Source organism: Vigna angularis, chromosome 7 (genome assembly GCF_016808095.1).
Source record: "Vigna angularis cultivar LongXiaoDou No.4 chromosome 7, ASM1680809v1, whole genome shotgun sequence".
Taxonomy (NCBI): domain Eukaryota; kingdom Viridiplantae; phylum Streptophyta; class Magnoliopsida; order Fabales; family Fabaceae; genus Vigna; species Vigna angularis.
The window spans coordinates 13,845,201-13,867,389 of record NC_068976.1 but is presented as its reverse complement, the minus strand read 5'-3'; the positions used below and the strand labels follow the sequence as shown (position 1 = coordinate 13,867,389).

Below are 22,189 nucleotides of genomic sequence, written 5' to 3'. Positions count from 1 at the left end.
GGTTCAAAATATATCTCAAGTATAATTGATGATTTCATTCATTTTACTTGGATGATCCCTGTGCCTAACAAAGCCATAGTTAAGAAACATCTCATAATTAACAATGTTGAAAATCAATTTGATTCTAGTATCAAAATCATACATACTGATAATGGTGTTGAATTCTTAACCTCACAACATGTAAAATTGATGTTTCTTGTAAAATAGTTTTCCATGAACATAATTTCCAATATAAATAAAAACATGATACCAATAACTCTCTATCTCTTCCTGTACCAACTCATTATAACCATAATTATGATGACATTTTTCACCCTTCTAACATCACTGATAACCCTCCTTTGCATGACACATCTAATACTACTGCTATTTGTCCTCATGAACAACTTACCTTTAATAATTTGTCAATTAACCCACCTATTGACATTTATAGTGATAACAATTCAAATCCTTTTGTTGATTTACTAGACAATTTAAAACACCTACACACTTTCATGATTTTCACACAAATGTTATTTCTCGATACCCAATAACAAATTATATATCATATGATAATCTTTTGATCCCTTCAAACATACTATCATGAATATTTCTTCTATCATGGAACCACAAACCTATATTGAAGCATTTATACACCCTAAATAGGTTGCTACTTTGAAAGCCAAGCTTAATGCTTTACATGCCAGCAAAACTTGGATTTTAACAACTCTTTTAGACAACAAGGTTGTTCTAGGATGTCGTTGGATCTATAAAGTTATCATGCTGATGGTTCACTTGACCGATACAAAGCAAGGCACGTAGCCAAAGGCTACAACCAACTTGAAGGAATCAAATTTCATGACACCTTTGCCTAAGTTACTAAACTCACCAATATGTGTTTACTTTTAGCTCTTATTACCTCTCAAAATTGGTTCCTTAAGCAACTAGATGTAAATAACACCTTCTTGCATGGCAATCTTGCCAATGACATATACATGAAACTTCCTCCTGGCATGCGTGCTACTTCACCTAACCAAATTTTCAAGTTAGTGATCTCTCTACGACCTTAAACAAGCAGGACTTCAATGGTACACCAAACTACACCTTTTTGCTTTCTCATAATTATAAATGTTCTTCTATTGATCATTCTCTTTTCCTAAAACATGATGGTCATCTAATTACCACATTTCTCATCTATGTTGATAATATCATTGTTACGAGCAACAATATTAAGGAACTTCAATGCATCATTACTCTTCTATATTTCGCCTTTCGCATAAAGAATCTTGGCGACTTAATTAACGTACTTCCTCGGCCTCAAAGTTGCTTGAAACTTAAATGGTATACACCTAAGTCAAGGAAAGTATGTTCTAGACTTGCTTCATGACACTGACATGCTCGATAGTTCTCTTATTAATACTCCTATAGTTCTAAAACCATCATCGTCTTCAACTAACCAACCTTTTGATGATACTGCCTCCATTCCATATCATCGACTCATCGGGAAATTAATTTATCTCACTACTATTTGTCCTGACATCATCTTCATCATTCACTATCTTAGCCAGTTCATCTCAGATCCAACCACCTTTCATCAACAAGCAGCACACCAAATTTTACGTTATCTAAACAGTTGTCCTGGCTCTAACATTTTCTTTCACAGTAAATCAGTTCTTCAGTTTAAAACTTTCAGTGATTTTGACTGGGCAACATGCCCCGACACTCGCAAATCTATTACAAGTTTTTTTTTGTGACTCTCTTATCTCCAAGAGATCAAAGAAGCAACAAATTATTTCCCAAAGTTCATCTAAGGCTAAATATCGAGCCCTCACAACCACCACCTACGAGCTTCAATGACTGGTCTTTCTTCTTCAAGATTTTTTAGTTTCTCTTCAAACTCTTGCTCTTCTCTAGTGTGACAATCAATCAACCTTCAAATAGCCTCAAGCTTGGTATTCCACGAACGCATTAAGCATAATAAGATAGATTGTCTCATTGTACGTGATAAAGTCATCAATGGCTTCCTCAAATTACTTCTCATATCATCCACCCTTCAAATTGCCAACATCTTTACAAAACCTCTCCACCATACCACTTTTCACGGTCTTCGTTTCAAACTGGGTATGTAATATATATATATATATATATATATATATATATATATATATATATATATATATATATATATATATATATATATATATATATATATATATATATATATATGCCCAACTTGAGGAGGCTGATAAGCTCAGAAACACATATCATCAACATAGTCTAACAAATAGTTACGCAAAGCTAGATGCACAACTCAACAAAGCTCGACAGCACAACCCGACACAGCTCGACAGCACAACCCGACACAGCTTGGCAATACAACCTGACTACATACTGCTCAAAACTTTTATAATTGTTACCCTCATTTTCCCATTTATGTTTTTTCTTCCTATTCTATGTAAGTTCACATAAAATTAGATATACATGCACACTTTTAATTCTTTTCAAATATTAAAGTTTTTGGCTTTCTCTTTTTCTTTTCTTTTCTCTTCGGTTTTTTTACCATGATAACATGGTACTCATGATACCATTTCATTGTATCAATTTAATAATAAAAAAAATCTCTCAAATAAATTGACATTTTTCAAGTTTGACATTAGAGTTTTGTATATTTTGAAAGATTTGTTTAAGCATTTCTTCATTCTTGTCTTAGTTGTGGTTTTTCATAATTTTAGAATTTTCTTAGGGTGGTCAAAAGTGTACCCAAACTTGCGATTTATAATCATTGTCATAAAACGTTAGCTTAAGATGAAAATATTATTTATAACATATTTCCTACAACATAGTATATAAAATATTTTACTACCATAAAATTATTAAATAAATAAAAAATTAGAGACACTCCTTATATAATAATATAGAGACACCCCTTGCACAATACTCCTTATATAAAAAATGTAGTGAATATTTTCGTATAAAAGTTTTATGCCTTATTTTTTTATAATAAAAAATAAATATATAATAATATAGAGACACTCCTTGCAATACTCATTCCTCATTTCACTTTATTCTCTCTGTGCATCTGATTCCAAAAATTGTGAAGAACTGAGAAGCAGGAGAAACGATGGCAGACAAGCCAAGTCGATCGCTGGTCTTATTCGGCGATGGATTTGCTCGTTTCGTTGATTCATCGCACTCCCACCTTCACTCTCTCGCTTCTGTATCTTCCTGCGGTTTCTTGAGTCTCCCGAATTCTCCACCATCAGGTTCCCTTATTCTCAATCCACACCCTCCATGTGTTTGTTATAATGCCCAACATACTTTTCAATTTCTTTTCTCCCCTTTTTCCTCCTGCCACATTCAAATTCACTTGGATATGTAGTTTTCAGAAAGCGGGGATGAGAGGGCAGTTAGAGAATTTGCAGTGCTGCTGGATGCATGTCATACTTATTCTAATATGGTGAGACCCATTTGCTCAAGTTTCGGTTTTCTCTTTCATCGTTGTGATATTCTTTCATTCCTTTTTAGAAGGGGGAAATCAGTGATGGTGATAGCCATGAGGATCCACCAAAACAAACCTTGTCTGACAGGTATTTTCTTTATTTGTTTTCTATTTTCAATTTTTTGTTTGTAAATGTTAAATTAATCCATTTTTGTTCTGTGGATAAACTTCCCTATAGTATTTATAATTGCTTGGGTCATGTATGGATTTTTAAAAGAAGAAAATAACAAGGTATTTGAATTAAGCTTTTCCGGTAAGTTAGAATTAGTTCGTGAGCAAGTTAAAATGAGTTTTTGAAAAAAGTTAAATGAGATAGTTTCTATAAAAGATGAAGTTAATAAGATGGTTTTAGCTTATATGAGAAACTCAGCTTATTTTACCTTTTTTATTTTCTTCTTTTGCAAGTGTTTACTGAGAAGATATCCAAACAGGGTCTTGATCTATAGGTGACACTCATTTAAATATAAAAAAAAGGGTTAGAATTTTGTCCTTAGAAGTTAAGGACTAAAAATTTAGTTTTTAAGGGTCTAAGACGTAAGAAACATAAGAACAACAAGGAACCATTTATACTAAATAAGGGACTTGTATTACAGGTACTAAAACTTCAGTTTTTTCAGAGGGACTGATTCTTAAATGTGTCATCTCTAAGAATCAAATGATTGTTTTAAATAGATCAAATAAATGGTTTCTTTTTCCAAATACAGGTTTATGGGAATGAAAGCTGCTATTTTGACCAACAATTCAAGCTTGAAGTCTTTTAGTGCCAAACTTGGATTTAGTGTGCTCCAACTGAACGAGTTACTGGGAGGTCGTTCTGCTGAGGTTGTGGCCCTTGAGCTGCTCAAGTTGCTTGGCCTTGAAGAAGGGAAGGTGCTGGACAATGACCATTATGATCTTGTTTTCTTTCACGTTGGAGCTGGTGAACAGGAAGTGGTTGCTGCTGATGTGGGGTATTTGGATGCTTTGGTTGGAGGGATAATGAGTCAAGCACAGCCCGGATCTGACATCGGTTCACGTCTGCATTTGTCCGCTGTCATGAGCTATGGCAGTGTCTTGGAGGGTGACGATTCTAAGTTTCCTGTTTCAAAGAGGGTTGATGAGAAGAACTCTCATCTTTCCGTGCTTTATCCTCTACAAAGTTACGGTATGAAAGGAGGGATTCCTCGAAAGGATGTAAGGTAATTAAAGCAACGTTTAGCACATGGACAGAATGAAATAGATATTTCATTTTTCCTTGGTTCTATGCTTTTAGGTGGAACCAAAATGGATAAATTTTTTACCTTTACTGTGTTCTTTTATATTTTCAAAATATGCTAAACATAAATAGAACTCATCTTATGATATGCACATGTCAACCAAATACTACCTAAGTTATAGTAATTGAAGATTAGGAATATTTGCTTTCTCTTTGGATTGGTTTGATTATTATCTCATATGAAATGATACAGGTCATTTTCTCCCATGTTAATTGCCCAATGGCAATATGCTGTGACTCGCAAGGATAATGCAGAGAGATTTTCTTTTGAAGACTTTATGGAGGTGCGCTTAAAGATTTTTCTTCATGTTTTATTCACAATTGAGGAATGATTTTTCCCATTAATGTTTCTATTTTTGCTCTGCCTGTTCGTGATCTATTTCTTGATCTTAAAGATGTCCTGTCCTATCTACACAACCTAACAGACTTCAATCTTTAAAACTTTCGTATTTACTTGAGTGTTCCCTCTAGTATACCATAATTTTTTTTTATTCGGCAAGTGTTTACACTTTTTGTGAAGTATCATGGTTTGAGTTCTAACCATTATGGAATACACTTTTTGTGAAGTATCATGGTTTGAGTTCTATCCATTATGCAATTTTCGTAGGCTTGTCACTCGTTTAAGCTACCATGTAATTCATGTTACTCAATAATGTTTGCTTCACTATTTCTCTCTTTTCTTGCCATGCAGCGGGGTGGAAACCTTACAATACCGGCAGATAGGTTCTTGCATGAGATAGCCTTTAAGCTTTGGAAAGCTCCCAAGTATGGAGCTTGATTTCTTTTTTTGTGTTCCTTTCTAACTTTTTTGTTGCCCACTTGTCACAACAGTATAGCTATTTAAAAGTTCTGATTAACATGTATACTTCGGGCTCTAAAGTCCAGACTCTGTTGCGTGATGCAAAAACTAATAAGATCTCGATGATTGAACTATACACATATCCACTCATTATTTTGTTGTGTATGTTTCTTTTTAGTAAATATAAAAAGATTATTGTTGGCAATCTTTTTTTTTCTAATGAAATGTATTTTTAAACGTTTTACTGAATGATTTGAATATAAGAGGCAGTGACTTGAGTATAAGTACTGTAGAAGCACTGGTAGAGATGACAATGGATATTGTTTTGATTTGATAATATACAAATAGAATTGCCTTCTTATTGGTGTGATAAAATAGTAGAAAAATAGGTGACATACTGTGGTTTACAATTTTTCCTTCAACTGAATCATCACAAACTTCGCAAAATAATCTAAAAGATGATAATATAAATTTTCTAATGCACCCCTCCAATATTAGGTTGTAATTATTAATTAGGATTGTCAAGATGGTTCATATGAAGAATCTTTCACAATATAGGAGGTCTTGCGGGGTTTATGATATTTTTCATGATTTTCTTTCCTTCTCATTTTCTTGTAATGATAATAGTGAGTCTAATCAAGTTGATTAAACAATTAAATGTAACTTTCTTTTTTGAGTGAAATAATATAAATCTTTGACTATTTTTTTCTTCTCTTTACTATTCACTCTTTAAGTTTGGTTTATAATTATGTTTTGATAAAATGGAAGTGTAAAGAACAATATGTTGTTGACATTTTTTAAATTTTGAATATTTGGTTTTAGTTTTAATGTCTAATTGTGAAAAACTTTTGAAATTCAATTTACTATCTCTTGAAGTCAACCATTCTTTCCAACAAAGATGGCATTCTATATATAATAATATTAGGCATTAAGAATAATATCACTTTAGTAATGGATAAGTACATTAACATTAAGCACTAATGTATATATAGTTTCAACTAAATTTTTTTGTTCCTTTGTCATATTATTTGCTATGGTGTGAGAATAAGTAGATTGATATATAAAAATGTCATGTGAGCTTAATAAGGAAGAAAATTATTCTTTTAGTATTATCACTTCTAAATATTCTAAAATGGAGTTTTGATTTCATTAAGAAAATACATGAAAATAGATAAAAAAAGATTAATTTGATCGTTTATTGAATAAGTCCAAATACATCTAAAATATTCAATAATTAATGTAACAAAATGGTTGAACCTAAAAGATGAATACGACTTTAATCTCAAATATATAGTAACGAAGATATAACATGTTTTCTTAGTTCACATAATTTGCCTGGTAAGATTTGAAGTTTTTTAAGCTTGTAAACATTTTTTTTTCAAAATTTTGATAAATGTGAGTTTGTAACATCCCACTAAAATAAATATATACAAAATATTAATACATGTTAAGAATATTATTAAGGATAACTTTGATTAAATGATATAAACTAGATAAATAAATTAGAATGAGACAAATTAGAGGATTAGAATATGAGATAAATTATTTCTAAACAGACAAAAATATTAAAATTATATATTAGATGTGAAAAATCCAATTTGGAAGAGTAATGAGAGACGCAAATAAATAAGCAAAAGGTTATATTAGACTCAATTCTACATTTATATTTTTGACCTAAGAGAAAAGAAGATGATGGAAAAAAGAAAAAAATAATAAGGTATGGATAGGATCTAAGTAAATCTAACGACAATAATATGTTTTTCTTTCCTATTCCGTATATTCTATGAATTGTTTCTTCTAATATATTTATACGTCCGTTGAAATTAATAATGAATTCAAAATTTAGAGTGATTTTGGGTTTGGTCCTCCAAATTAAAAAGAATATTTTAGTCTGTTAAAATTGATAAAATATATTTTTAATCTCTAAATATTAAATTTGAGTGACTAAAATGAGTTTTTTTAAACTCTATCTTAAAAAAAATATTGTTTAGGAACTAAATCCATTTTTACTAAATTTGAATTATTAGAATGAACCATTTTTTAACTTGAGGAACAAAAAAGATTTATTTCAATTTTCAGAAACTAAAAAAATAATTATACCAAATAAATCTGTGCTAATTTTATAATTATTAATTGATGATTGATTCAGATGATAAATATGTCCTTTGATGATATGAATATGATATGTCTAATAGTTTGATTATTTTTAACCACATTTATCAAAAGAAACAAAGAAAAAAAAAAAGACCATGCCCAACTCACTCTTAAAACGGTAAATAAAAGAAAAAACCAGTTTATACTTTATAAAACGTCCCACAATATAGTTTTCATATAATAATTAACATAAAAAACCATTAAGGTTATTGTATGAATATTTTAAAACAATAACCCGTAAAATTAATAAACTTAATGCGCACAGTAATACATTATTAGATATTTGTGTTAAAATATTTTACACGAATAGAAGTTCACAATGTATAAATTATTTATGTATAAAATTTTAAACTATTTAATATCTCGTTAACATATTTTAAGATAAAGATAATATACTTTTTGTTTTTGTAAATAATAATATGTTTTCTATATCATTTAATTTTTATAGAATCAACACAAACAATTTGGATAATTTATATTTATAATTCAATTATTGAATTAATAAAAATTATGAATGAATTTCTTATAACTTTTATATTACCATCAATTATCCATCCTAATTGCATAAACATACTTACTCCTCTTTTCATTCTTTAGTTTTAATTTCTCAAACAAAAACAAATATTATTAAAATATACGGTTAACACTAAAATTGATCGCATGAAATTGAAATCTAATTTAATTTTATAAAATCGATTTTAAATGAGATTTACATTTATTTATATATTCTAAACTCACTTTATACTAATAGATGTAAAACTTTAATATAATTTTTTTCTCACAAAAGACATTCCATCTTGCTATAAACAATAAATCTGTGAATACTTAAAAGAGATGAGAATCCGAAACTTGAAACAGCATCCTCATAGGTTGCATAACAGCTTCACCATCTACACAAATATGATTGCACAATACAAACTCTAACAAACAGCAAATACGCTTTCAAAAACTACTTGATGAACTTTCCAAATTCTTATTCCAAAATCAGATCTAAAACTGTTACTTGGTGAAGAGAGAACAAGCAAATGATAACCATTTAACAGTGTGATAGGTTTCGAACAACGTAAGTGCCGACCACAAACCAGAACATCAAAAGCAGAGACACTGATAGTAGTCCAAGTAAGAAGGGCCATCCAATCATCACAACTCCTAAGAAAGCAACCATAAAAAAAGGCATGAAAGATCTTACAATTGCCCAGAAACCAACCCAGTGACCTTTCAACATAATCAAAGCTGCTACATTCACAATGTTCCAATCCATTGATCCGCCGTAACAAACACGATTCAGACAGTTAGCCACAAATGAGTGGCAGTTGCAAGTGAAAATATTGTGAGTTTTAGTCTCGTAATCCCGCAGACTGGCTTGTAATGCATCATCCCATGCTATTGCAGTGCCATAATCACCATGTCGGTAACGTTGCTTGCATTTGTGTGCAGATAGGTTAGGAGGGAAGCAACACTGCAACAACATTTGAGGTCACAAAGAATGTCAACTAAGAGTGCATTGTATCATAAACTCTGCCCATTAACCAACAAAAGATAGTTAACTGAATTTGGTATGATGTTATGTTGCAACACATGAATATATTTATAAATGAGAACAAACTGTGTAGAAAGAGGGCATCAAGGGAATTGGATATTGTATTTAAGAAACTACCTGTTGACGATCGAGTTGCAAGTATCTTGCCACCGAACCAAATGCAAAATTATCGACACGGACTTCATGTGATCCTGAAAAATCTATAATAACTCCATCCTCCCTACAAATGCCAACGTGACCAAAGAAGGGAGCCAACCATGAGACTACCGGAAATGGATTCCAAACCAAACAACATGGAAATTTTGCATTGGTTGGATCAATTTGATCTAGAGGCCACAACTCATGCTGTGTTCTTTCTTCAATTTGTGAAAGTTCAATGTCGTAACTTGTATTTAACTCCATAGTAAAAGTCTATAGCACAACAAACTAGTCCTCTGCACATCCCAATTCTGCACAGTGAAAAAAGGATAAAGTGAAACAACTCTTTTGTAGTTTGATATACTTAATCCTGTATCAGCAAACCTTATGACACAAATACCTAGATTATAATTGAGTGTATGACTAACTACCTGTTCAAATGTCAAAGGTAAATACAGGAGGGAATCACAAATTTAATTTAGGACTTGCATGTAAAATATTGCAACATCACAGCACAAAAACCAACCACATGTATCCTTGCACAGAATAAATGTTTAAGATTATTAACAAATGTCATATTGGAAACAATAAATTCTAAGTGAGAAAACTTTGAAACAGTAGAAATTTCACATCACATGGTAACCCCAAACAACCAAAATAGTCAGAAGTATTCACAAGGACAAAGTAAATTTGGCTAAACATTTGTAATGGTTAAGAAAAAACCTAAGTTAACTTCACAAAACCGGCTTGTAAGGTGAGGTTTGTACCAACTTATATATTATAAATTCGTTTTATCTCTAGTCAATGTGGGATCTCCAACACATCTCCCGAGGTATTTACATCTCAAGTCTGAAACTAGACATTAATGAATGGTTCAATAACGAGTGACACAATAGGTCCAACAAACAACAAATCTCGCTTAAATAGGTTTTAACTCATGACTCTTATACCATGCTAAGAAGTGGGCCTAACTCAATTATACAAAATTTGGTTTGTAAGTTGAGGTTTGCACCCACTAATATATTATAAACTCGCTTATCTCTAATTGATATAAGATATCCAACACAGTAACTTAGTCATTCCACCACATTGCACAAGTCACTTGGTTGATCTAGTTTCAACACTTCAACTATCTCCATCTATTTTACCAACCGATTTATCTACTTATTTGTTTATTTAAAGTCTGCAATGAGATGTGATTGCAATATTATATGGTACTACAATATTGCCGATTGCTTTTAGATCAATCAAATTTGCAAGAACCAAATTGCATGCTAGTTCACATGGATCAATTCCCTAATAAACAGCTGTCTACAGCAACCTTCTTATTATGGACCAACAGCCAAGTGAAAAGACAGATAAGATCTTTAAAAATACAGGTGCACTTTACCATATTATCAATTTTGTAATCACTTTACCTTAATAAGCTAAACAATTCTCATGCTTCATGCATTTTTAGGTTATCAGCAGCATATATGATGTCCATCAAATTTTGACACTTCATCTCTAAGATGCACCAAAAAATAATAAATTTGGTTTTCTCATAAATTTAATATTACAATCTTAAAAGAAAACTTTCATCCCTGCAGAATGCACATTCCTACATCTGGTTTAAACTTGTTCATATAACATGAAAAATTGACATAATTTTTAGTCCTATTACATAAACAAACCTTACTTGAATAGGTTTCTCTTTCCTTCCCACATTCGATCTAGCAACTCAAGAGTAGACAATGAGTATTGATAACACAGAAAAGTACACAGTTTTTAGAATAGTGCTTTTCTTACACCTATCATTCTCCTAAACAGCACAGAATAATAAACTATTACCATAACCGTAACCAAAGTGTAATTGAGATGAAATGTCTATATATATCAACAATAAAAAAAAACATTGGTGTAAATTCCGCCAAATGCTGGAAACCCCACCGAATGGAAAACACAAAACCAACAGTGTGCAATGTCAAACTAAAGACTCAAGCAGAAAGTCAATCATAACACCAACAGAAAAGACCATAGAAAAAGGCACAAAGTCAATCACCCATCTTTACCACAAAATCCCTCAACCATGAAAGCAATCAACTTTAACCCCTCAAAAACAACCCAGAAAAAGAAAACGAAACAGAAAAGCAAAAAAGAGCTTACCTTTCCCTGTGGGAATAGTTCTCCACTGTCCTCATTATATAGGCATGAATCCCCACATTGGAGATATCGATAAACACTTCAAACCGTTCATCAATGTGCATAACATGTCAGAAGAAGGAGAGAAGTTGAGAACAGAACATATGTGTAAGGAAATCACGGCTCAAAGGAAAATCACAAAGGGGTGTGATGAAATTGAGCAGGGGAAGTTGTTGGGAGTTATTGCACTTTGATATGCGATTTATGTATGTTGGAGATGAAACCAACCACTTATGAAAAAAATCACAACACAGATTCACAAAGTCCACAAGCTATTATTCTCTTTCTAGAAATATAAATTTTAATTTCGATTTAATTATTATTGTTTGTTTCATTTAGGAAAATGTTTCTCGGGTTGTTCTGAAACCGAAGCGAAAGACGATATATGGGAAAGGTGCATGAACCTTTCGTCACTTTTCAAATTTTCTATCTTTCATGGTGGGTCCCTGTGATGTCTACAGAGTTCTTGCGTTTTTCGTTTCAACCCCAAGTTGTAAAAACCGGAACTTTTAGTAGTAATAATTGTGTTTTTTCGATAAAGATGTGTTCTTTAATAACATGGTTAATTTGGTTTTAGTCTTTTAAGATCTTCAATTTTTGAAGTTAACCAGTATTAACCTTTCTTAAAAAATACCTTTCTTTCTGTCAAGTGTGTTACATTATAGCCTAATTTTAATGTTTCACATAAAACTTTATGGGATTAATTGAAGATAAACACTCGTGTGAGAGTTGAGAAATTTACTATCACATAAATAATTTTGAAATATAAAACAAATAAGACAGAAGGTAATATATATATATATATATATATATATATATATATATATTATTCAGTATTATTAAGTTTAGGAGATGATAGATGTGAAGTATTAGAAAATTGATCAAGAGTAGAAAATAATTTTATAAATGATACTCATAATTTATTATTAAAAAGTTAAAGTAATAAATAAATTTGTTTTGAAAGAGTACATTTTATAAAAATATTTATCATTTTAGAATTTTTTTTCTTTTTAAATATTTGTAAGTTTTCTTTCAAGTTTTAACTTCTTCTTCTATATCTTTGAAGATCCAAATACATTTTAGAATTCTTGATGTCAAGAACTACAAGTCTACATTATCAATGATTATCAAAATTGTAAGTTCTTTTTAAGTCCAATTCTTGTTTTGTTTGCATGTAACCTATCAAGGAATTGTGTGTGTTTTTAAATAGTTCTAGGTGTTTCCATACTTTTTTGTGGTCATAAAAATATTATTAAATCATTAATTTGAGCCTTCTATGTGTAGTTAAAGTTAACTTAGGATTTGTGTATTATGTGGAGCCTTTTTGAGCAAAGAGCTCTTTTTCTAAGGTAAAAGATAACTACTATTAATCTTCGTTTCTTATAATTGCTTGAATTTATTAATGACAAATGATCAAGTTATATGGTGGTTTTGTATGCGTTGTTGGGATTATATGTTTGATCTAATAGAGATTCACTGATTTTGAGGTATAGGAGACTTGTGTTGTCTTGAATATGTATGTTAAATTAGTTTGGAATTGCAAAATGATTGAATGAGAGTAATGAAGTTTGAACAATAAGTTTCTAATGGTATCCTTTGAAATGATTAGGCATCAAATGAAATTTAGAAAAGAGAGTAAAAAGTATTAATTAGAGCCAATTGTGAAAGCTAAGATGATGACATTCTTTACTTTTTTGAATTGACACTAATTATATAAGTCAAAGTCAGAGAGCTCTAAGCGCCAAGGTGTCGAGTGTCATGTTGCACTGTTGGGCGCTCACTTCATAGTGAGCTCTAGGGGTTTGTGTTGTTGGTCATTGTCTACGTGCCACTGGGTGTCATCTGCTAGGCACCATTGGGCACTCGCTTGATAGTGAGCCCTTGTGATGAGCATGTTGAGAACCCTTCTTCTACCATTGGGTGCCACCTTATATTGTATATCTTTTTTGTGCTTTTGATGTTTCTTGTATTTTTTTCTCACCGTTTTGGGTACTATTATTCTAAATGAAGATGTATATGACTTGAAAGATGAATTCTTAAGGAGGAACGCTACTATCTGATAGTTCTTTGTGAGGTGTATTGAGATTATCACAATTTTACTAGTTATTAGAATCATATAGACAACAATCATTAGTTGTGAGAGAGAGAACTTTTTATATAAAGTGTCGATAGTAATCAAACTCAAGAGGTATTGAAATTTATCTCGTCTTACTTTGTGGATGAGATTATCCATACACTTTATAGTTGGAGCTCATGTGCTGCATTTAGTGATGAAACATAGGTAGGTATAGGATTTCAAAATATTAGTCAATACATTACTCTTCCAAAAATCGAATATATAATTATTGATGTATGTTTATATTGAATGAGTTGAGTGTTGTAATGTTAATGGTATTATTGAATAGAATTCAATAATATTAAAGTTGCGAGTGTATTCTCCTTTTATTTAAAACTTATAAATTTTAAATCGATTTTATCTTACTCTATTTGTTCTATTTGTGATGTTATCTATTTGTAGTAATAATACATTTCACGTAAACATAAAATAACTTAAACATTGAAAGCGGTTTAATATTTCATATTTATAGTTTATAACATTAGAGCCACTCTTATAATTTCTTTTGAGATCTTTTAAATTTATTTTGAATAAAGGAAAACTCTATCTAATGAAATATATTTTATAATTTGTTCTTGATATAATAACATAAAGTCCTTTTAATAATATGCTTGGAGTGTTACAATTAAGATGTTACATCATATTTAATACTAACATTTTAAAACTGGATTTTTTCCTTTAATGAATTTTTCTGGTTCTTTGATAACATGCATTATGATTTGTTTCCAAACTAAAAAATAATCAGATAATTTTTTTTTTTCAAAATGGATCGAACTGCCTCAAAATAGAATGGATTAAATCTAATATGAATGATAATTTATTAACTGATTTAAAATGATTAAGGTTTGGCTGAAATTGTTTTAAAGTACACACACTTTTAAAATAAGAAATAAATTAATAAGTTTTCTTACAAATTAATAAGTAAATTTGTAGATTTTTTAAGATCAAAATTTGCATTACGTATAAATTAATTTTAACTATAAAAAAAATTGCTTTTCTAGTTTTATTTGAAAGTAACTATAATGCAAGTTTACACTGTTATATACTTTGTAAAAATTTAATTATTAATATTTTAAAAATAATTATTATAAAAATTAACGAAGTTGTGGCCATAATTTATGCCTAAAATACCAACAAAAATCATTTAATCATTACTGATTTAATATAATAAAATATGCATAGTCTTTCTGAGCAACATATATTCACTTATTGTATAGATTTTATTTATAAAAGTAAAAATATATCTGTTTTCATCAAGCATAAGTATGTAATATTAGAGATATTATTGGTGTTATTATTATTTAATTCATGTCAACATTCAATCTTTATTTTTATGGTTTAATTTGATAATAATTATTGAAATAAACTGATATTTTAACTGAAGATAATACCTAGAATATACTTTTATTATTGTTTTCATATTGTAATTTATTGTGAAAAGAACTTTTAATTTAGATTATGGGTAAAGTTGAAACGTCATGCACAGTGTTCATGGCTGGCTATGGCTCATTCCAACACGTTGAACTGTGGTCGGTGTGAATATACAATCACTTATTTTCTCCTTCATCCAACTTATATTTTTTCTGAATTTCTTTTGATATTTCATAAAAATAGCTTTCTTCCTAATTTTAATTCTGAATTAAATCATAATTTTATTTCTTGAACTAGTTATTTTCATAATTATTTAATTTTGAAATAGAAAAATGAAATTAATGTGATTTGGTGAGAGGTGAATGGTGGAGTGGAAAATGATGTTGCAACCTCAACTTTCAATAATCCATATTGGATCCAAACACAATCTACAATTAAGTTGACCAAAAGGTCGTATCTTGTGTCATTATTATAGTAATAATTATTATTTATTTTTATTGCTTTTATTATTATTATTATATATTTTATTATTTAGATATCTGATAAAGATCCCATGTGAGAAGTGAATTTGTATCAAAGATTTGTTAACACTTTTGTGTAGAGCCATCGTGAATATTTAATTGGAAAAAGAGATATTTCTTGATATGGTTGTTCTTCCTGAATCTTTGACCAACTATTTTTTTATATAGTTAAATATTAATTGCTCCATGAAATAATTATATCAATAATGCTATGAAATGATAAAGAGATAATGAAAAGAAAGAGAAATATGTAGTACAGTGTTAACTATTTTGTTACATTTTTTGGTGTAAATATGTATTTTCTTACAACCCATTTGACTGAAATGAAATGAGAATGGGAAGCTCATTTGTACTAAAATTATGTAGCATTTGATCTAATATATTAGACTCACTATGCTAAATTTCACTGGGTTGTATATAGTGTAATAAATTAAATTAAAAAGTTTAATTTAGGGTAGTTAGATATTCGATTTATAATTACTTGCATGAAATACTGATTAAGAAGAATTTATCTCTTAAATGAATCTAATCTTAACACATTTAAGAAATTTTATAGATTTATCTAATACAACCACAATTCTTTTTTTTTCTTTGTCAAATAGAGGGAGATAAAATCTCAAAAACTACTTCTAAAACAGAAAAATATTATTTCATGATACCTTTTGAGGTGTATACATTCTTTGAATAGAGAGATGTGAAGGGATGACAAATGTGAGAAATGCAATAGAGATTTAAAGAAAAAAGAAGAAGATAAATTAAAAAATAAATAGATGTAAAAAATAATATAAGGGAAACAAGAGAAAATTGAAAATATATAGTTATTTTAAAAAATATGACCAATATTATTTTCATTATTAGTATGGGTGACACCATATATGCTCATGTTCTAACTTTCTTGGGCAGCTTTGGAGGTGCTGAATGGCTGCCAATACCAGCAAGATTATATTGCAGGGGAAAACTTTAATTTTTCTTCATACCCTCTCCTTTCTTATTCTAATTTATTTTTCAAATTTTCAATTTAAGTCAATTTTCAACATGTGGTTAGGACTTTCTCTATTGTGAATTTCTTTCTCTAATAGTTGAAAGTTGTTCCAACTTAAATTTACCAATCACACTTCTCCATATATATACTTCTCTTCAATCAAATTAAAAAAACTCGAGCATTATGCATGCACAATATGTTTACTAGAATTAACTTCAACACAGAAATTATCTGTTCTGAAAAATACTTACGACAGAAAAAGGTTGAGGTTGTCATGAAAGACCATCTGGTATAGCATGATTTGGTAAAGCATACAATGAAAAATTAACATTATTTACTGAGGTAAATAATGATGACACAAGAAACTGAATATATAAAAATTAAATTGAAATTACATTGATCAAAAGGAAAAGAAAATATATAAAAATGATTACACGAGAAACTGAATATGTATATATGTTCATTTGTATCCAGATTTACAGTATACACATGGTGTGTAAAAGGCAACATAAGATATGTACACCTAACATAGAATTTGATACTAAATAAATGGAGAACTTATTCCTGCCAAATATCTACAATTCATGGAGGGTCCATTGTTGATGTTTTAGTGTATGGTTGGATACACTTTTCCATAAATACTTATATAAGCAAAAGTAAGTAAAAAGTTGAAATAAACTTTTTCATAATCTAAATTAACTTATGCATGAGTTTAAAATCTGATTTTGAGAACATGCTTATAAATTAACTTCTGCATAAATTAACTTTGGTTTTCTTGAAAAGATTTATTTCATTTTTACTTTTTATCTTTCTGATAAGTGTTTAAGGAAAAATTTATGCAACCATATACTCTTACTATAAATGATAATGTATTATTGAAGTTCAGATTCATCACGAAAAGCATCTGGTTCAAATAATCTTGCAGAATCATCGTTGTAAACTCCAGGTACAACTCGAACTCTAGGTTCTTTTGATGTCAGATTTTGGTTCCCATCAATGTTGATGAGGATAATAGCACATACAAGTAAAGAAGTTGCCAGACTTACAAGAGTAATTTTCAATCTGCTCAGCACAGGCTTCACCTTAAACAAAAAAAGTTCGTGGTTAAGTTAATTCATTAGGAAGATTACTTGAGTTTCAATGAAAGTTAAATGTTGTTATTTGCAAAAGGCACAAAAGTCAAGATAGATACATGTTGTCTTCCTATTTTCTAAAGTGACTTATACAAAGGAACAGCATAAGTTTTTTAGAATGTGACTTATAAAAAAGATGAGAAGGAGTGATCATAAAGCTTCAAACAAATTAAGCCCAGGTCATAAAAAGCCTACCTTTTTACAGCATAATAACTTGATTGGATAAACTTTAGATAAATACTTTACAAGAAAAGAATAAAAGAGAAAATAAGAACTTTTTCTGAGGAAAAATTAGTTGTGTAAAACTTAAAAACTATTTTTTAAATAAATTAAAGAAATAACTTCTAGAAATTGATTTATGTATTTAAATTATGAAAAAAATCATTTCACTTTCTTTCTTTAAGTCTGTCGTGGAAAAAATTGATCCAATCATATCCTTGAACATACCTAATTCACGAAGCTTGATAAAACAATCACTATCTGGCATGGCTGTTTAAGCTAGTCACTTAAACATTAAAAAACAATTGTAGTAGGTCCAAAAGAAGAGCAATAATAATGTACATAATATTATGACTAGGGTCAGAGGAATCTCTAGCAATAACACTGAAGTTATGTGTAAAAGTGGCAATGGTTTAGTAGAATGCTTACAGAAAATGATCCGAGGAGTCTATCACGGGCCAAAACTTCAGCAGTCTTCACCCATATCTGTTGAGAAACATGAAGCCTTAAGTGGTAGATGCAATATTTGTTCATACCACCCAAAACAAAAACAAAGGGAATCCTTGCACGAGACATTGCACCAATTCACATGACAAGGGAATCAGACCCATGTTTTGCAAGAGGAAGAGGCTTAACAGTTCATGTTTTGCACATTTTTTGCACATTTTTTGTAAGGATTATAAAAGGAGCTCAACAAAGAACACCCTAAAAGATCTATGGATCATACTTTAGTATTTAGCATGGATAACTTATTGGACCAAATGAATAGGCACACACAATCAAATCCATCAACTTTTTCATCCATGTATTTTTCACGCAAACATCATTTGCTATATATCACTGCTAATATGTGTTAGTTTCCTTTATGGTAGTGGTGGGTAACATCAATACACACAGTAGTGTATTCTACAAGAATTGTTAGGAGAGCTGGGAATAATACATTTTATGCTTTGAGTTCTTCACTGGGAGAGTAACAAACCACTAAAGAAACAAGCAATTGAGGACCCAAATAACAAAGACCAACAAAGACGACACACTAGAACATTCAAGCTAGCGATGATAATTCATGGAATAGGCACATACAACAAATTATACTGCACCAAGATTTTGCATAAATGAGGCTAAGCATTCAGGGAAAAAAGAGGAAGAACTGAAAAGAACATACCTGACCATCGTACCACCCTGTTTCCTCATCTGTAATGTTAAGAGAAGAATATGATTATGCATCCATTAGCAAAGTTTTCAACACTATTAATGGTTGAATCTTTAATTTAAGAGAAAACCGTAAGTAAAAAAATAAAGTAGCTTATGTTACAAATAATTTCCTAATTTTATAAAATTCAAATTTCTTGTAATTCTTATACTCCACTTTATTTTTTTAGAAAATATTGAATCTTTGAAAAGTATATATAATGTGAAGTAATTAAAATAAAATAAAAAATTAACTTGTTTCAGGAAATTTCAGGAAGAAAATGAGTTAATAATGTTACTACACAGATGTTGTGGGATGAATTAAGTATTGGGAGTGTAAAGTTCAGTATTTATAAACATTTTTATATTATTAAGTAATAAATAACTATTATAAAATTTAATTAATTTATTATATGTAACTGCATGATTAGATTACCATAAAATAATTTCGTATTATTAGGACATTTTAATTAAATTTAATAATACACAGTTTAACTTTTTTGGATTATCAGTGTAAAATCTATTATCCAAATCAAAAGAAACCATAGTATGTATATAATTATTGTAAAAAAAATAATGAACTTTCGTGTATGAAGATTTGTGGTAGCACAATCATTTTAAAAATTATATTTATAACTTTTTATTGGTTGTAAGGTAAATTTTGTTCCATTGAGAATATTTACATTGTAAAGTAGATTTTTTTATTATTTTAAATTTGTAAACTCTACAATCTTATATAAATTGAAAATTACATGCAAAAAAATCACTAAAACACTAAAGTTGTTATATTGAATGTTTGACTTAATCTACATAAATTTTGTGACACAAAATGTTTTTTCATTGGTATAAACCCTTTAAACAATGCTGCTTAATTAAACAAGCAGCTTACTTTGGCAATATACTTCAAAACATATGCTTTAATATGCTTTAATGATAAAAATTTGTTAAGCAACATTAGATAATTTATGTTAGTAAAACATTACATATGCTTCAACACTTAATTAGAGAAAAAAAAATGCTAAGGGTATAAAATCATAATCTAATCACGTTGGTATGACTTTTACTTTAGATTTAAAGCTAATTTCACAATTTTTATAATATTTAAGTAATAACTTATTTTATTTTAAATTAATTTATCTTTTAAATATTTATTGTAATAAAACAATTCAAATTTATTAAATATTAATTCTTACTTTCTTTAAATGAGATTTAAAATTCTTTAACTTTAAATAATTCAGTTATTCTCATAAAATTCAAGAACTTCAATGTAAAACATACATTTCTTTCATAAAAAATTTTAAGTTCTCTTTATTTTTCTTTCATAAAAAATTTTAAGTTCTCTTTATAAATGAATTGCCCACTTAAACACTATTAAAACTTATTTGGTTACACTAACGTACAATAATCAAAGTCTGTAAGGGCAAAATTATGTCATAAATACTTACAAGAGAAGAAAAATTACTAAATTGTTTTTATAAGATAAAATCAACTTATATGTTGGAAAAATTAATGTAAAAGAACTTATACGAGAATAAAATAATTTTATTTGATTAAAAAATGTATATTCTTAAATAAGACCCAACATTCAGAGTGTTTTATTACAGTTTTCTTACAGCAATGGCTGACTAAAAACTTACGATTCATGTTATGATAGTTTGGGACGGGATCACAGGGTTGCACACTATGCAAAGTGACCTTAATCTCTTATCATAGTCATAGGATAGTTAGATATGGCTGAAATTAACAAACCCTTCTATAAAATATGTTTCCTAAATGAATTATAATTCTTAATTTTTGGATGCTTGTTATGAAGTTTGAACAAAACATGAGCTAAAAATATTTCAAACCTATTCTAATTGGTTTTCCAGTATCAGAATTGAAAGAATTCACGTAGAGTTGAGAAGTTAAGAGAGTAGAGTGAGTGAGGATACATACATTCAACGGTGGCGCTGAGCAATCGGTTCCCGACGTAAGCCCAGCCCAGATACATCCTAACGACGGCGAGCGTGACAGCGAAGAGGCCACTGGAGGCGGCGCAGAGGAGGCGCTTGAGGGGCTCGGCCTGGGCGCCGGCGGAGCCGAACCAGGCGACGGGGAGGCCGATGAGGAGAGCGAAGGAGGTACCGGTGACGAGGAGGCGGGAGGCGTACTCGACGGCGTCGAGGGCGGCCCAGGAAAAGGGGAAGGAGGTGGAGAGAGAGTGGTACTCGTTGATGGGTTGCTGTTCGAGAGGAACGGGACAATCTGTTTGGGGAGCGTTGTTGTTGCTGTTGCTTGTGGAAGAGAAAGATATGAAGGAAGTGGTTAGGGTTGTGGTGGGAATACGAAACAGTGGGATTGGGGAAAGTGTGAGTCTGCTTCTTCTAGATGGTAATGGTGATATGCGCGTGGATGTTGCTGCCATTGCCATTGCTACTGCACTTTCCTCTGCTTCACTCTTTCTCTTCCTTTCCTTCTATCCATTATCCATTCAAATGGAAAAATATGCTTATTTTAATTTTAAATGCCTAAATTAAATTTTATCGTTATAAAATTAATAAAATAAGTAAATTTATATAATATATGATATTAGTCATTCTTTATATATATTTAATATTTTCTTATCCCTACATAATAAAAATTAAGTTCACATATGGTTAAAGTTTGAGTATTAGTTTTTTTTAAAAATATATATAAAAACTAAAAGTAAATTTAAAGAAAAGGTACGAGAATAAAAAAAAATGTATTTAACTCGTTTCCAAATTCGGTCTTGTTGTTTCTAAATATATACTATATTTTTGTCTTTCATTTATTTATTTTTTATTCACGAACAGTATAACGTTTTACTTTTGTAAATATTTTATTATAAAAAATTACTCTAAGAATGCATTTTTGAAAAAAAATCTAAAAGCAAATGTTTAAAAGCTACACTAAAATCCAAAGAAAAACAGAAGTCTACGTGACAAATACTACTAAAAGTAGTAGTGCTTTAAAAATGATCATGACTTAGCACCACATAAATAGTTACCAAATATATAAAACTCTCAGATTATATTATGCTTTCGCAATCTACACTTTTTCCTATATGATAATTTTTGAAAAATGAGTAAACTTATATGATTAATTAATCTC

General features: G+C 29.8%; 3 protein-coding genes across 5 annotated transcripts; 1 reads left to right on the top strand and 2 right to left on the bottom strand.

The window, feature by feature from the left end:
* The first annotated feature begins 3,017 nt into the window (after window positions 1-3,017).
* On the top strand, window positions 3,018-5,666 carry LOC108337223 (uncharacterized). 2 transcript variants are annotated; one of them, XM_017573703.2, is made up of 6 exons: window positions 3,018-3,242; window positions 3,366-3,436; window positions 3,508-3,566; window positions 4,183-4,656; window positions 4,927-5,017; window positions 5,425-5,666. In XM_017573703.2, the coding sequence occupies exons 1-6, from the start codon at window positions 3,101-3,103 to the stop codon at window positions 5,509-5,511; spliced, it is 924 nt and encodes a 307-aa protein (XP_017429192.1). In that variant the 5' UTR covers window positions 3,018-3,100; the 3' UTR covers window positions 5,512-5,666. The 2 variants fall into 2 exon arrangements, with proteins under 2 accessions (XP_017429192.1, XP_017429191.1); XM_017573702.2 differs by having other exon boundaries at window positions 3,505-3,566.
* A 2,936-nt stretch (window positions 5,667-8,602) lies between these two features.
* LOC108337194 (protein REVERSION-TO-ETHYLENE SENSITIVITY1) lies at window positions 8,603-11,844 on the bottom strand. The gene is made up of 3 exons (XM_017573665.2): window positions 11,510-11,844; window positions 9,344-9,675; window positions 8,603-9,145 (listed from the first exon to the last, which is right to left on the bottom strand). Exons 2-3 carry the CDS (start codon window positions 9,626-9,628, stop codon window positions 8,723-8,725), a joined length of 708 nt encoding a protein of 235 aa, XP_017429154.1. The 5' UTR covers window positions 9,629-9,675; window positions 11,510-11,844; the 3' UTR covers window positions 8,603-8,722.
* A 5,063-nt stretch (window positions 11,845-16,907) lies between these two features.
* LOC108337280 (uncharacterized protein ycf36) lies at window positions 16,908-21,562 on the bottom strand. Of its 2 annotated transcripts, none has more exons than XM_017573771.2 (4): window positions 21,014-21,562; window positions 19,053-19,081; window positions 18,317-18,373; window positions 16,908-17,611 (listed from the first exon to the last, which is right to left on the bottom strand). In XM_017573771.2, the coding sequence occupies exons 1-4, from the start codon at window positions 21,486-21,488 to the stop codon at window positions 17,408-17,410; spliced, it is 765 nt and encodes a 254-aa protein (XP_017429260.1). In that variant the 5' UTR covers window positions 21,489-21,562; the 3' UTR covers window positions 16,908-17,407. The 2 variants fall into 2 exon arrangements, with proteins under 2 accessions (XP_017429260.1, XP_017429259.1); XM_017573770.2 differs by having other exon boundaries at window positions 16,908-17,617; window positions 21,014-21,561.
* Window positions 21,563-22,189: the final 627 nt, after the last annotated feature.

What these genes read in the sequence shown, in the direction of transcription:
- LOC108337223 (XM_017573702.2), top strand. Translation starts at nt 3,101, where the DNA reads ATGGCAGACAAGCCAAGTCGATCGCTGGTCTTATTCGGCGATGGATTT. An exon ending in GTCATACTTATTCTAATATG is followed by an intron (nt 3,437 to 3,504) that starts GTGAGACCCATT and finishes ATTCCTTTTTAG; the next exon opens with AAGGGGGAAATCAGTGATGG. An exon ending in CTTTTGAAGACTTTATGGAG is followed by an intron (nt 5,018 to 5,424) that starts GTGCGCTTAAAG and finishes CTTGCCATGCAG; the next exon opens with CGGGGTGGAAACCTTACAAT.
- LOC108337194 (XM_017573665.2), bottom strand. Translation starts at nt 9,628, where the DNA reads ATGGAGTTAAATACAAGTTACGACATTGAACTTTCACAAATTGAAGAA. An exon ending in TGCAACTCGATCGTCAACAG is followed by an intron (nt 9,146 to 9,343) that starts GTAGTTTCTTAA and finishes ATGTTGTTGCAG; the next exon opens with TGTTGCTTCCCTCCTAACCT.
- LOC108337280 (XM_017573770.2), bottom strand. Translation starts at nt 21,488, where the DNA reads ATGGCAATGGCAGCAACATCCACGCGCATATCACCATTACCATCTAGA. An exon ending in CAGGGTGGTACGATGGTCAG is followed by an intron (nt 18,374 to 19,052) that starts GTATGTTCTTTT and finishes GTTTCTCAACAG; the next exon opens with ATATGGGTGAAGACTGCTGA. An exon ending in GACTCCTCGGATCATTTTCT is followed by an intron (nt 17,618 to 18,316) that starts GTAAGCATTCTA and finishes TTTTTGTTTAAG; the next exon opens with GTGAAGCCTGTGCTGAGCAG.